This window comes from Oppia nitens, unplaced genomic scaffold (genome assembly GCF_028296485.1).
Source record: "Oppia nitens isolate AA-2021 unplaced genomic scaffold, nextdenovo-longstitch-racon4-pilon3 scaffold3_pilon_pilon_pilon, whole genome shotgun sequence".
NCBI lineage: Eukaryota > Metazoa > Arthropoda > Arachnida > Sarcoptiformes > Oppiidae > Oppia > Oppia nitens.
In genome coordinates this window covers 9,904,425-9,916,656 of record NW_026533221.1, presented here as the reverse complement: position 1 = coordinate 9,916,656, position 12,232 = coordinate 9,904,425, and the positions used below count along the sequence as shown (strand labels likewise).

General features: G+C 25.1%; 3 protein-coding genes and 2 non-coding genes across 5 annotated transcripts; 4 read left to right on the top strand and 1 right to left on the bottom strand.

Annotated features, from left to right (window-relative positions):
- The first annotated feature begins 339 nt into the window (after positions 1–339).
- LOC128958261 (stearoyl-CoA desaturase 5-like) lies at positions 340–5,316 on the top strand. The gene is made up of 5 exons (XM_054304078.1): positions 340–860; positions 1,546–1,730; positions 3,818–4,114; positions 4,279–4,586; positions 5,305–5,316. The coding sequence occupies exons 1-5, from the start codon at positions 460–462 to the stop codon at positions 5,314–5,316; spliced, it is 1,203 nt and encodes a 400-aa protein (XP_054160053.1). The 5' UTR covers positions 340–459.
- On the top strand, positions 3,268–3,338 carry Trnag-gcc (transfer RNA glycine (anticodon GCC)). The gene has a single exon. It is a non-coding gene; the product is annotated as a tRNA-Gly (tRNA).
- Positions 3,590–3,660, bottom strand: Trnag-gcc (transfer RNA glycine (anticodon GCC)). The gene has a single exon. It is a non-coding gene; the product is annotated as a tRNA-Gly (tRNA).
- Positions 5,317–6,346: 1,030 nt separating the features above from the next.
- Positions 6,347–8,429, top strand: LOC128958260 (motile sperm domain-containing protein 2-like). Its single transcript, XM_054304076.1, has 2 exons — positions 6,347–7,158; positions 8,399–8,429. Exons 1-2 carry the CDS (start codon positions 6,401–6,403, stop codon positions 8,427–8,429), a joined length of 789 nt encoding a protein of 262 aa, XP_054160051.1. The 5' UTR covers positions 6,347–6,400.
- Positions 8,430–8,634: 205 nt separating this feature from the next.
- LOC128958259 (putative inorganic phosphate cotransporter) lies at positions 8,635–10,577 on the top strand. The gene is made up of 4 exons (XM_054304075.1): positions 8,635–8,937; positions 9,066–9,897; positions 9,980–10,224; positions 10,347–10,577. Exons 1-4 carry the CDS (start codon positions 8,635–8,637, stop codon positions 10,575–10,577), a joined length of 1,611 nt encoding a protein of 536 aa, XP_054160050.1.
- The last annotated feature ends 1,655 nt before the right edge of the window (positions 10,578–12,232 follow it).

The window sequence follows — 12,232 nt, the reverse complement described above, 5'->3', positions numbered from 1 at the left end:
AAACATAAGAATAGTAATCATTTTTGATATATTCATTAGTATTAATATTTAAAAGTTTTTCTTTTGGTATTTTCCTCTAATTGACAAATTTTATAAGCAAATTATAAACTTAAAAAACTATTAGTGATGTTATTTTTTGATAACTGACCCAAAAATATCTCCAGTGAATGACTAGTTGATTGCCAGTTATAAACATTAGCTTTCAATTACACATTTAATCTATTATTTCACAACTTATGACAATTAAATGTATTGTTAACTATTTTAATATCTTTAAATATATCTAAAATTGTTTTTATTCCTAATATAGATATATATTTGATAGATATATATATATAACATTTAATTATTGTTTCTGTGTATTAGTGTGTGTTTGTTATCTGTGTTGTCGTCGACAAATCCATACCTATTGAGAGCCACGGGTGCGGACAGACACCACAACAGACAATAAAAGTATAAATGGCACCAAAGTTTGGCTCATATGAACATCCGGCCAACGATAACGAGCTGAAGTCTGTTCACAGGGGAACAGTAGCCACGAGTAGTAACAGTGTTAACAATACCAGCAGTGATAGCAACACCACCATCACTAATGACAGTAATGATGGCCATCAGTACACTAATGGCGAGAACTATTCATATAAGACCAGTGAGATTGTCTGGCGAAACGTTATCCTACTGTCCATTTTGCATGTACTGGCCTTCTATGGATGGTTTCTATTTATTTTCATCAATGAACTGAAATGGCAGACAGCAGTGGCCACCTTTCTGTTTGGCCTATTTTCGTCATCTCTGGGCATTACTGCCGGCGCTCATCGGTTGTGGTCACATCGTAGCTATAAAGCCAAATGGCCGCTCAGGTTAGCCTAATTCAGTCATTAACTAAACTGTGCTTATTTTTAAATCAAAAATTCAAAAAAAAATATTATTATATTATTATTATATTATAAAATGATTAAATTTGCTATTTTAATATATATTTAAAAATGATAAATTGTCTGATAGTTGTACCGATAATATATTAATGTGATAACTTTTTATGTATTATTATTACTAAAAAAATTGCTAAATAATAAGATAACTATAGTATAATCTTTAATTGTAAAATAATTGTAATCAGTTTGTAATTTATATGAAATTTATAATTTATGTTTTAGTAAATTAGTTCTTAAATTTTAAATTATTTAGCAATTTTTTAATATAAAGAGAGAATATACTGATCTAATCTATATTTAATAACAAAAATCTGATTAATTAGTTAAATAAATAATTTAATCTGTATATAATTTTCTATTTATAAAATTTTGACAATAATTTATTAAATAATTTTAAAAATCTTAAACAACTAATATATTTTAAAAATATTCATGATTAAACATTAAAATAAACATAACAAAATTGTATGAAATTACTTAAAAATTATTATTTTTTTTTAAATATTATATTTCAAATAATAACAAATGTGATAACATACTAGAAATTAAGGACAAAAATTATTGTATATATTTACATTAAACAAATAATAGTTTTATTTATATTTTATAGACTATTATTAGCATTTGCTAATACAATGGCCCTACAAAACGATATCTATGAATGGAGTCGCGATCATAGGGTCCACCATAAGTACAGTGAGACCAATGCCGACCCCCATAATGCCAATCGGGGCTTCTTTTTCTCGCACATGGGATGGCTATTGTTGAAGAAGCACAAGGATGTCAAACATAAAGGTCAGCTTTTTTTAGGATTTTTAATCTATATATTATAATACATACTGTATATGCATAGAGCATACAATAGAAATATTTAATTTATAGCATACATATAATATTATATATAAATTTAGTATATATTTTAATTGCATATAAAAAGATTTAGATTTAACTGATAATATGCGTGAGTGTATGTATGTGTGTGTGTGTTTGTGCGCGCATTATATAATAAATTATATGTAATAATTTATTAATGTTTATATCGCTATCTATTTTTTAATCGGTTTTTTTAGGAAAAAATATTGTTAATTTAATTTAATGCACTTAATTGTAAAATAATTTAATACAAATGGAGAACCTATATATATATAAGATTGTATACAGTATAAGATAGTAAAACTTGAGTTAATAAAAAACGGTATCACCTCTATTGACCCTATTAGACCCTCTTTTGTGTAATTGATAATTATGTTGAAATGTTGGGAACAGTTATTTTTGGGTAAATTTTTCGCATAAAAAAATTCCTGTTTTACTATTAAAAAAAATGTTTGTTTATATATAATTTTATGGAAATATTTAGCATTAATTTTTTTTGCGGGCAAACAATACGATATTATATCAATCAAATGAAAGAAATGTATGAAAAAAATTATATATTATTTATTAAACTATTGAATGTTTAAATTAATAGAAGATATTCATAGATTTTTTTTAAGTTTATAAATAAAACATTTATATTATTTTTATATCATTTGTTATTTTAAAAAATAATACTTTTTTATAGCTATTAATAAAAATACAATACTATCTGTTTGAAAATATTTTCACTTCTATTTAGGACAATATTATTATTTTTCAATTATTTTGTTATTTTATTTAACAACAATTTTAAAAAGAAAAGTAAAAAAATACGTAATATTTATATATTAATAATAATAAACATACGAAAATATTTTTATTTAAAAATACTAAGAGATATTAATATTTTATTATAAAGTGATATAAAATTCATTGAGTTTATTGATCAGTATTTTCAATTTTCTCACTTAACATACATTTATATTTTTCCAAATAAACTTAATATAATTTATATTTAAATATTTTGACTCTATTTTAAATGTATGAAAAAAATGTTTGACATAAAACTCTAAACATTAAACAAACAAACTATTGATTATAGAATTGTTTCTATTATTATAATTTATATAATAATACAATTACTATTAGAATGCTCTAAATGTTTATGTATTTATGAAATAATTTTTTAATACATATAAGTTATAGAACATTGTAATGATATTTACAAATTAGTAGATTTTTAATATTATTATTAATTTAAAAGTGATAACAATTGTTTATTAGAAAAAAATTGATTGAAATAATTATTGTATATAAAAGTAAAAATTACAGTACATTATGTAATAATTTACTAAATGATAAATAATGTTATTTTAAAAACCATATGTGCTTTTAATATCTATCTCTAAACGGATGATTTAATTTATTAATTTATTATACAACCGGTTGATCGCTAAAACTTGCTTACATAAGCAAAGCGCCGGTGGTTCAGTGGTAGAATGCTCGCCTGCCACGCGGGCGGCCCGGGTTCGATTCCCGGCCGGCGCAATTTTTTTTAATAATTATTTTACATTTAGATTTTTTTTCAAAAATAAAAACGAAATGTCTGACTTTATTACAAAACGAAAATAATAATAATAATAAATTCTACTATAATAAGTATATGAGTCAATGAGTATATTTTTCAATAAGTAAAAAAGATAGATTGATATTAAAATTAGTTAGTAAAATATATGATTAATCTTAAAAATAATTTAATAAAAAAAATTATTTTAAATTTCTAAAAAAACTACAAAAAATGCGCCGGCCGGGAATCGAACCCGGGCCGCCCGCGTGGCAGGCGAGCATTCTACCACTGAACCACCGGCGCTTGGTATATGTAAACTAATTAATCGATCAAACAGTATTAATCTAAATAAATTATAATTAATTAATAAAATATTAAATAATACTAGAGTTAAAAAAATAAAATACCAAATAATTATTTTTACATTAAACTTATTAATATTAATATTATTGATATTAAGGTATAACTGTTGATATGAGTGATGTATGGGCCGACCCTATCGTACGATTTCAACGCCGATTCTATGTACCACTCATTATATTGATATGGGGTGTCATACCTACACTCGTGCCCTATTATGTTTGGAATGAGCGACTCTGGTACGCGTTTTTGGGTTGTGTATGCTTTCGGTACGTGTATGTACTACATTGCACGTGGCTTGTCAATAGTCTGGCACATTTGGAGGGTAACCGACCCTATGATCGCCATATTGGACCCAGGGAGAATAACTCAGTTATCTATTTTGCTTTTGGAGAGGGTATGTAATAAATAATAAATAATATTAATAGTTATATATATATATATATACTGTATTATATTTGTTAAACATAATTTATGAAACATAGTTTCAAACGTATAATTATATAATGAAATCGATTATTTTGTTAGTTTTTTAATTCATATATTATTATTATTATTAAGGTTACCATAACTATCACCATACGTTTCCCTGGGACTACTCGGCCTCCGAGTATGGCTGGAAATGTAATTTCAATTTGACAACACTGTTGATAAACTTTTTTGAGTGGTGCGGACTGGCCTACGATCTGAAAAAGCCATCCAATGAACTGATAAGACAACGGTGTTCGCGAACAGGTGACGGCACCGATACCAGCAATGCTGGCTATCGTATGAATGTGGCCAAGGACTGGGTCATCGGTATGGGCGTCACATCCGGTCAATTGATAGTCTCACTGATATTGCGACATACATTTCAAATGATTTTTGCTGTTTTTAAATATGTTTTTTTAGATTAATTTGATTTTTAAAAAAATTTTATACTTTAATTTACTTTTTTAGTATATATTTTTTATAAAAATAATAATTATTAATAAATATATTATAAATTTGTTGTTATGCAAAATTTGTATCTTAAATAATATATTATAATATCAATTAAAAAATTAATTGTTTTTAAATTTTTAATAGGTTTACTAATAAATACAAATTATTTAATAATTTTTTTAAAAAACGATTTAAAATGATTAAAACTTATCAATTATGAACATAATATAAATTATAAATATGTTGTAATTGTTAGATACAACTATTGTATAAATATACTGTATATATACTGTATTTGTCATAAATATAATTTTGGACAAATGTTTTAGTAAAGTTGACTACAGTGTCGATATAGTCAATAAAAACTATTTATTAATTATATGCAACAATGAACATGGTCAATTTTCTATCTATTTACAAATATTATGTTTCTCTGTGTAAATATAAAAATGACTATGGCAATTGTTATATATATAATAATACAATTTTATAGTGAATATATTTATAATTGATCATTTTTTTTATTTACTATTACGATTGTCCAGATAATAGCATTTAAAATTTTTTTTAATGGTAACGCATTCAATAAGTGGTAGCAAAAAAATAATAAATTCCCTTGGAATTCCCAATTACAAAATTTTTGGAAAATTAAACGAGGCATAGAATTTGCCCTGACACTAAATACAATATACATAGTTATTCATATTTAACAAACAAAATGTTAAGTACAAAAAAATTGCAAAAATTACAAAAATCTTTCTACAATATTATGTTTATTTGGATACTATCAACAAAACTACAATAAAATTATAAAATTATTTATTATAATAAATTTTTGTTATTATAGTTAATCTTCAAAAAATTAATTATTTAAATATATATGTTGTCATGAAATCAATTGAACATTGATTGACTAAACATTGTTATATTATATATATAAAAACTTATTCATTTAACTATTTTTTCTAATTTTAATTTTTGCTTAATTTAAACATTAAATAAATTATTTATTAGAAATATTTTAGACTATAAAAATTTACTTTTTTAAAAAACAAATCTATTTATAATTAAAAACAAGTAATGTATTATATAAATAATTAATTGTAATTTATAGAGAATATATTAAGCGTTTTTAAATTATTTTAATTTTATTTATATACTGTTGATAGCAATTATTAAAATTTAAAAAAATAATTATACAATTTTAATTTTCACATTAAGTTATATTTAATATCATTGATATATCAAATAAGTATTGATATGTTTAATTAAATATAAACTATGCATTAATAAGTTAGATTAGTTAATGAAAAAAAAACATATATTTAATGTGCATGCATAAAATTTTCTAATTTTGTCCAGCATATAAATAATATTTGTTTGAAATAAAAATTTATAAATTTATAAATTCAAAATTATTAAATGAAAATGTAATAATGGGTAGTAAATGCAAATGGATTTGCAGTATAATAGTTATTATCAGTTTAATAGTTTTACTTATATTTATAGTATATGTAACTTATTTGTCAAAATATGTAAGCTATTTTTTTAATAAATAATAATAATTAATTAAAAATTTTATTTTTTTACTAAATTATTTTATTTTTAATTTAATAATAATATTATATTTTACTTTACATTTACTTAATATAATTAGTCGACAAAATCATTAAAACCAAAAGCAATAACAATATATTTAAATAAAACCGATAACAACAACAACAACAACACCAACAACACTGTCAGTGTATTTGATGAAATGCGTCAAAAGTTTTTATCGATAGTCAATAAGTCCAGCTATGAGTTTGACAAACGAGACATCGAAATGGTTAGACTGAAGGACTGGTGGATCGAACGGTTCCTATTGGTCAGCAATACGGAAGACGAAGCACTGGACTCATTGGTCGACACAATGAAATGGCGCAAACAGTTTGGTGTCAACGATCTGACCGAAAGTTCATTTCCCGAAGAGTTATATAGAATCGGCGAATTTTTGCAGTTCTGTCGGGACCGGGAGGGACGTCAAGTGCTATGGCTTCAGATGCACAGACATCATAAATGCGATGAAGACAAATGGTATGATATGGCCAAACACTATATCGTCTATTGGTTAGAACTTTACGACCGAAATAATACTCACAAAGGCGGTTGGGCAATGGTCAGCGATTGTAGCCAACAATCATTGAGCAATGTAGACATGGATCTCAACAGTTTTGTTGTCAACACATTACAGTCCCGCTATCCGAAAGGTCCGAAATATTTGTTGAGCATAGACTTGCCGTGGCTATTGAATTTTGTGGCCAAAATTGTCGTATCGTTTATGAACGACGAGCTCCGGGCGATTTATAAGCCCATATCGAGCAGCGAATTAGATGGCTATATTGCACCTGAATATATACCGGTGCATCTGACCGGCGGTAAGTATGATAAACCATTGATTCAGGTTCCGGCGGGCGTCAAACCGTTGACCAAATTTCCAAACTTTACCGATAGTGACATTAGTAATATTTATGAAACGTATAGCAATGAATTAAATTAATTTTTAATTTTAGTTATTGGTATTTTATAACAAAAATTTTATAAATAAATATTTATTTAAATATTTATCGTTTTTAGTAAAAAATTGAATTTTCAATTAAATGAATCCGTTTTATGATAAAATGTTTTGTTTTATTTCTCTCTCTCTCTCTCTCTCTCTCTATATATATATATATATATATATATAATATTTTGTTTATACAGTATTTTTCTAATATTATATGTTTTTTTCAATGACAGCAAATGTTTGACTCAAGTTATAAGACATTTAGTAATTATTTATATGAATTTATCGTTTTTTCTGTATAATAAAACAATTTTATTTGAAACTTTAAACACAACAAAAATTTAATAATAAAATAAATATAATTACTTTGACAATTAAAATTTTATTACAAATTCATATAATTTATTATCTTTAATATTCTGAATAAATTCTATTAATAATATATTAATTGTTATTAATATACAGTACGTTAATTTATTAATAATATTCATCAATTAAAATTTATATACCTGTAGCTATCTATATATCTATCAATAACTATATATTTATATGTTGTTAATGCTACAAACATTGTCAGTTAAACAAACAGTAATTATTTAATATTAATAAATGTAAAATTAATAAAATTTCAGTCATAACTTTGAACATATAAAAAACTAATATTTTTATGACACTAGGAAAAACTAATCATTTAAATTTTAAATTAAACCCAAACTAAAAATAGCTACATTTGTATAATACATTCATAGAGTACATGTAAATTTATGTCAAATATGTCAAATAAAAAAAACAACAACACATCAATTAGATGCATATATTATATATATTGTGAAACAATTTATATGAAACAAAAATTTATTTGTTTCCAAGGGCTTACTAAATATTAATACATTTAGATGATAGTTTAGTTTGTTATTTAGTAGTATAGTAATGGCAATAGGGAGCACATGGTTTTTACAGTATATATATATATATATATACAGAATATATTAATATAAATGTTGAAAGTTAGCTGAATGTCAAACTATTATATAGAATAGTGAGAATAAAAGGCATACATTTGAGGAGAGAGAGAGAGAGGATGAGTGAAATATACTAGTATTACATCACAACATAGTAGTAGTAAAATACAGGTTATTGATTGAAACAGTATATACTGTGTGTAATGTATATATACTACAAAAAATAATTGTGTCTGTGTTATGACATTAGGAATGGGAGACTGACGGGAGAGTCGGTCTAAACCAGAATTGAATCGATTGTTTTTAGTACTCATATGATCTCTCTTTCTCACTCTCTATAACAAACCAGTGATTCTGCTGCTACTATATACAGGTTAAATGTAATGCGTTTAGTGTATGAAATTATTTTTTTAAAAAAATTAGTTACAAATTTTTAATATTTATTTTTTTTTAATACAAAATAGAAATCTCTAATTAATTATTATTATGTGTGATATTAAATACGCTAAAATAAACAAACCGCCAGTCATACCGTGTCGGGTGACGGTAGGTGTTTTAGGTTCACTGGGTTGTATGCTATTGTTTGTTGTCCGGTCCAACCTTAGTGTGGCCATCATAGCGATGGTCGACGAAAAACTCTTGTTGACAACCGAAACAAACATTAATAATAACAGTGCTGTCAATAGTGATAACACCAATAATTTTAATAATAATAATCAGGATATCTGTTATGACATCAATAGTATTGTTAATATTACTACAACTGATAACAATGATATTACAGGCAAAGTGAGTACTACTACTAATACTACTACTACTGCTACAAGTAGTGCTTCTACTACTGTACCGTAAGTCTCAATTGATTTCAAATAGTTTTTAGCTATACCTATGTTTATCACTTTAAAAAAAACATTTAGATTCAATACGATTGGAGTCAATCGGTTCAGGGCATAGTTCTCGGCTCATATTTCTATGGCTATACACTGACCCAGTTTTGCGGTACATTTGCCGACCGGTTTGGTGCCAAATGGATGATTGGATTTGGCGTATTCATACCGGCAATTCTCAATGCATTTATACCGGCAGCGGCCAGCATACACTATATGGCCGTAGTGGTTGTCCGGCTGCTTATGGGTGCCTTTCATGGTGTTGTATTTTCATGTTTGTTTTCAATGTTTGCCAAATGGTTTCCTCAATCAGAGATGACATATCCAGTAACTGGTATATTGTTTGCCGGCAATTTGGGTGGTGTCATAACAATGCCATTGGCCGGGTATCTGTGCGAACTGCCAATACTCGATGGTTGGCCAACAGTTTTCTATGTGACATCACTGATGCACATACTATGGGTTATTATGTGGTTTTGTTTCGTGCATAACAGTCCGGCAGACGATCCCCGTATTGGCGACGACGAGCTTAAGTATATAAATGCTAATAAATGTAGCACCGGTAGCAAAACTGTACGCAATTTGCAGGTTCCCTGGAGGGCCATACTATTATCCCGTGTGGTCTGGGCATCAATGGTTACGAAAATATGCTGTGCCTTTAGCTACTATATATTAGCCGCCAAAATGCCATCATATTTGGACACTGTGTTTGGTTTGTCAATACAAACAAACAGTTGGTTTAATTCATTATTTTATGCAACACTGGGTCTATCTGTTTTGGGTTCCGGTTCGCTGACCACATGGGTGGCCAGCAAGCAGTGGACATCATTGACAAGAACTCGAAAAAATTTCCAAACTTTCGGTAATATTAATATAATAATAATTCATTAGGCCATCAAATTTTATCATTTAAATTAACAAAATGTATTATTAATTTTGAATAGGCATGACCTGTGCCTGCATATCGGTGCTCATCATACCGATGGTCGGCTGCGATAGCAATGCCGTAATATCTGTATTATTGGTCGGTATGTTTTTGTTTGGATTTGGCTTTGCTGGCGGCGAGTACGCAGCCATACCCGAGTACGCGCCTAATTACGCGGGCACTGTGTTCGGTGTGACCAACACACTGGCCTCGACTACCGGTTTTATGGCACCATTATTTGTTGGATTGCTACTCGACTATGGTGTATGTATTTTAAAAATATAACATTTTTTTAAAAAAAAAGTTAATAGTTTTATTGATATTAAAATTTTGGGATAAAAATAAATAAATAATAAATAATTATCAACAAAATAATTTTAAAAAAGGAGGCGTCAGGAGTCCGACATCAGTGGAACATTGTTTGGTATACATCGGCTGCGGTCTATATATTTGGTGCCCTTGTCTATGAACTGTTCGGTACGGCCGAACCCCAGCACTGGGCTATCGCTAATAATAATAGCGGTTGTGATGATGTCAGCGACACATTGATGACTAAACAACATAATAATAAAATTAAACATCAGGATAACGATAAAAATGTTAATGAAAATGTATAATGGTGAAATGTTTTAATTTTTTAATTTATTATCTAAAAAAATAATTAATATAAAAAATTAATAATAATAATAATAATATGAAAATAATTAATAAGTAATATTTTTAATTTTATTTTCTATTGTTATTGTAAATCTCATTTAATTGTTTAGTTAGTAATTGTATTATTTTTTAAACTGTATGCTATAATCATAAGACAAAAATAACAAAAAAAATAATTGTTATAAAATAATTATGTTTTACTGTAAATACTATTAATTATTTTTTTATGTATGACTAGCATTGATGATACTTTAAGACAATTGTTATACAATTTATTTAATTATCAGTTTATTTTTTGATTTTCATGATGATTGCTAATTTTATTTTTTATAATATATGTCTTATTATATATATATACACACAATAACTACTCTATATGTTTTTAATTTATTCATTTAATAATAATATCATTTTATTTATAAAAAATTAAACATCGTGACTATCATAATAATATTTATTATTATTATTTATATGTAATAAATATTATGTATCAAAATTTAATATAATTACTCTTAAATAAAATGTAATTTTCATTTTAGTGCTGTCAAAATATTTTATAGTTTTTTACCAAATTGAATAATAAATTATCAATTAAGTATATATATATATATAAATGTATAAAATTGATAAAAGTGTGTTATTTATATTAAATCAATAGTTAATAATATTATATTTATTAAAAATATTACATTACATTTAATAGATTTCACTAAATATAAGTAATACTGTATATAATAGGGTTTAATGAATTAAAATTTTAATATTGAGAACATCGCACTTAATTAACGCTAAAATTTTGTTTTATTTTTTATAAATATTTATATCAATCAATCATATGTTAATACTTTAAATATAAACATAGGAAAACATTAAATATACTATAAAATAGATTTTTAATGTTTTTATTTTGTTGTAATTTATTATTTTTATTTATGTAGTAAATTAAACTAACATTAGCAGATTATTATTTTCAATTGTTAAATTATGTCATTTAACGATATTCAATCAAGTTATTTCAATAATGAGCATGTACCATTACTTGCCACTAAACAATATCGCTATAATTATAAGGTAAATTATTTATAATAATTATTTTTACTTTTTCAATTGTATAAATAGTAAATATTAATATAATTACTATAATAATAATTAGTACTACACCAGAAATATGATGTTTATTTTAATTTTTATAGTAAATCATAATTATTAATTTTTTATACAATATTTGCTTAAATATCAACATTAAGTGCATTATTAATAATAATTATATTGATAATAATAATAATAATAATAATAATATAACAAAATATAATAAATTACTATTTTTTAGAATTGTTTTTACATTTTTATTTATTCATTCATTCAAAATAATATCTATTATAATTAATTAATATATTAAAATTATAAAAATAAAAAATAATAGTTTGAGTTATTAATGTTATTTATTATTTGAAATAATTTAAAAAACATTAAAACTGTTACTAACTAATTATACCGAGGACAATATAATAAAAATTATACATATACTATGCCATAGTAACTATATTTGTCATATAAACATTTGATTTATATGAATTGCAATCTAATTTTAATTATTTTACACATATCAATGTTA